Source organism: Hipposideros armiger, unplaced genomic scaffold (assembly GCF_001890085.2).
Source record: "Hipposideros armiger isolate ML-2016 unplaced genomic scaffold, ASM189008v1 scaffold_470, whole genome shotgun sequence".
Lineage (NCBI taxonomy): Eukaryota > Metazoa > Chordata > Mammalia > Chiroptera > Hipposideridae > Hipposideros > Hipposideros armiger.
The window spans coordinates 1505534-1509336 of record NW_017731820.1 but is presented as its reverse complement, the minus strand read 5'-3'; the positions used below and the strand labels follow the sequence as shown (position 1 = coordinate 1509336).

The 3803-nt window shown below is 42.5% G+C and overlaps 1 protein-coding gene across 1 annotated transcript in view; it reads left to right on the top strand.

Moving 5' to 3' along the window:
* Nucleotides 1–1371: 1371 nt before the first annotated feature.
* Nucleotides 1372–3803, top strand: part of ZNF786 (zinc finger protein 786) — a 14535-nt gene continuing 12103 nt past the window's right edge. Inside the window, exon 1 of the mRNA XM_019666453.1 lies at nucleotides 1372–1517. Within this exon, the coding sequence (XP_019521998.1) occupies nucleotides 1463–1517 (55 nt within the window). The 5' untranslated portion in view covers nucleotides 1372–1462. The remainder of the gene's footprint in view (nucleotides 1518–3803) is intronic.

The following is a 3803-nucleotide window of genomic DNA, read 5'->3' as shown; positions in this document are numbered from 1 at the left end:
AAAAAAAAATTAGAATATTTGTGACTTCTCAATGTGGGGAACACTTAAAATGAAAGAAAAAGCTGCAAACCATATGGAAAAGACTCAGATTTTAACATTTTGAAAGGGGCAAAATGTTCTCTTTGATAGAAGATAAAGTCAAAATACAAATGATAAACTGGGAGAAAACTTTTGCTAGTCAGTCAAAGGATTATTAATTAACCCTAATATAGGAAAGTTCATTCAAATTAGAAGAGCCCACAAGAACATTGAACAAAGGACGTAAACAGGCATGCACAAAAATATGTGGGACCCCCGACCCCGAAAAATATGAAAAGGATGCCAAGCCTCACAAATGCAAATTAAAACAATGAAATACAACTTTTTACCCATCGCATTAGCAAAAACAAAAAAAGATTTAAGAACATCCTGTGCTGGCAACAGTGTAAAGAAATAAATCTCATCTAATTAGCAAGGGTGAAAGTGCTGGATTCGTTTTGGGAAGAATCTAGTGTATCTGTTAAACTGAAGATGTTTATACTCTTTAATTTAGTAGTTCTCCTTTTTTATCCTACAGAAGTAAAACCATTAATAGATGAGGAAGCATATCAGCATAGTTTGTAGTTTTAAAAAATTATATTTTAATAGCATTGTTTGTAATTTATGAAGGAAATAGAAATAATATGTTCCATCAGTGGGGTATATATACCCACGGAATATAATGCAACTTACAAGAAAACCAATTTAGCCTATATAGATTGACCTGGAAAGATGTCTGTGATATATTGAGTGGTTACAGTGGTTGGTTCCCATTCTTGTTAAAGAAGGAAGGAGAAGTTCCATACTATACATATGCATTTATAGCTAGTGTAAGCATGTGTAAGGACATACATGGAAGGGCTGTCGTGGTTAACAACAGAACCACACAATTCGTGTAGGGCAGGGGTCAGCAAACTTTTGAGACGGAAGAGCCGCCGGGGGTCAGCAAACTGGCTCGCAAGCCACATGTGGCTCTTTGGGTACGTACATGTGGCTCTGAAGTAAAATTGCAAATGAAAATAAAACTCATAGTTTCATTTATAATATTACTTTAAATTTTCCTTATTTGTAAAAATATATTTATGGCTCTCGAATAATTTTTAAATTGTTGTGAGGGTCAGGATTGGCTCTTTCAGGGGTCAGCAAACTTGAGACGGAACATACCCAAAATCCGCATGTGGCTCGCCAGCTGCGGTTTGCCAACGCCTGGTGTAGGGGAAGGGGCTGTTCCCAGGGAAGCTGGGGAACAGACACACAGTGTCCACTACAAAACTCTTTTAAATTGATGAGTAGGAGCGGGAGTCATTTTGAAGCCAATGAGACTGTGTATGTATTCTTTCTATAATTTCAGTTGCCTCTGACTTTTGAGGATATTGCCGTTTACTTCTCAGAGCAAGAATGGTGGACTCTAGAGGCCTGGCAGAAGGAGCTTTACAAGCACGTAATGAGAACCAATTATGAGATTCTGGTTTCTCTAGGTGAGACGTGTTCGACTGTGGGTAAGTCATGGAACTTGGTCCTGTAAGAGGGGCCAGCTCTTGTTGTTCCTGTTTGTCAAGTAGCCAGATTTCTCAGAAATTAATCCAGAAAGGCATTTTTTACCCCATATTCTTTTTTAAAATACTTCTGTAAGCATTGCTAATCCTTACTCAAGGGTAGATAGACATTGTTACGTGAGATTATTTGAGACGGCAAGTAACATAAGGTGGTTAGAGGTGACTAAACATATGGCAGGGCATTTAGTCACTATATACTCTCAAGTAGCCAGGATTTTCCCCATAGGCACACACTTACCTCATATCCATGAAGTACCCCGTATATTTTAACCTAGGATGCCCCTACCTGTCAACTTTTACAATGGTGTCCATATGCCTAGGAAAAGCTAATGTTATTGTCCCGTGCAGTGAGCTTGGGGAAAGCTGTCCGCTGAGCTGTTACCCAGCAGCTGTCGCTGTCTCTGCCTAGTTATGGTAATGGGTGTTCTTTTAAGTCTTTTTGTTTACTGGATCTTTATATATTTTTTTGTTATCAAATATGTTTGGTTTTTTTTTAAATCAGTCCTTTCAGAGAAGTATCGAATAAGTGTCTTGCTTTGTTCTTACTCCCTCACTCGATTAATTCCCCAAAGGCAACCACTTTTCACCATTTCTATTTTAGCTCTTACTGTGGTTTCCTTCAATCTATATAACTATCATGCTTATACCTCTATTTTTTTATTTTTCAAGTTTAGGCAGCATTAATTAACTCATTACTATGAAAAATGAGCCATTAGCTCTCTTATGCTATCCCTATTCTTTCTCTTTTTTCCTCTTCTCCCCAAATTTTGATAGTTTTTTTTATGCCTCTATTGACTACCTTTATAATTTAAATAATAAACTTCTAAATTCTGTTGCATCAACTTCATATTTTATCTCTTGACTGCTTAAGTATATAAAGATGAGGTAATTAGGGTGGCCAGTTAGTTCAGGTGGCTAGAGCTCAGGCTCATAACACCAAGGTTGCCAGTTTGATTCCCACATGGGCCAAGGAGATGTGCCCTCCACAACTAGATTGACGACAACTACTTGACTTGGAGCTGATGGGTCCTGGAAAAACACACTGTTCCCCAATACAATTTCTAAAAAANCCGCAAGACAGTGCGGGGATCCGAGGGACCCGTGCGCACCTACCTCGCACGCTGCTCCTCTCGGCCGCAGGGGGCGCTGTGAGCGGCGCTGCCCCGGGCCCGGCTAGCCGCGACTCCCAGCGTGCACCGCGCCGGGGCGTGGCCTGCGGGTCGGGGCGGAGAGCGAAGCTGCTCGCGGCGGGGGAGGCGCCTCGGGACGGCCGCCGGGGCCGGGCGGAGCCGCGAAGAGCCATGGCCCAGCCGGCTCCGGTAAGAGGGGCCTTCTGCGTGGAGCCCCACGTTCGGGACCGGTCTTCGGGTTCCAGTTTGAGGGACAGGCGTTCTGGGGTCCCAGCGGGGCGGCGGTGGACAGGTTGGGCGGAGTCTGAGGGTCGCTTCAGGCTCCGAGAATGGGGTCCCGCCCTGGACGGAGCTGGTGACCGCCGCTCCTGGGGCTTGTCGGTGGCCACACACCTGAACAAAGCCGAGCGTGGGGAGGGCCGACCCAGGGGCAGGCCCTACCTGGGCGCCCAGGCGGGGGGTGGACGAGGAAAGGGACAGAAACAGGTTTGGGGCCGACGGTGGGTGTTAGAGAGTTCAACCAGCTTTACATCACAGTTACTGAATTCAGAACGAGTTTTTTTAAAAGATTAAGACTCTGAATGGTCGAAATGATGTTTGGCAGGGCCTTAAATGTCAGAATTCAGCCGCGAACGTGTCCAAGTTTGTGTTGAGTGTAAGAAGGAAGGATGGTGATAACGTTGAAAGGAATAGAAGAGGATATAAAAACCTAGAGTACATATTATTTGATTAGTGTTTTGTTGAAATCGAGGGTTAGAGGGAGTGGTCATTATTTTTATTATGTTTCTCTATGTAAGCGTCCATATTGTGCATTTTTGCTCTTTGCCAAGTGAGTTCATGAGACACAATACCGTTAACAATCTCAACAGAAGACATAATTTTTAGGATTAAACACTCGTATGCAAAAGATATGTAGTATCTTTATAGAGAAAATGATAAATAAACGAGAGATACACCGTTCCTATAGATGGGAAGACTAAAATATAGTAAAGATGATACTTTTCTTCCAGGGAATGCATAAATTTACTGCAGTTTCATCAAAATGGCAGGAAGATTTTGGTGAATTTAGATGAACAGATTCCAAATTTCACTTGGAAAA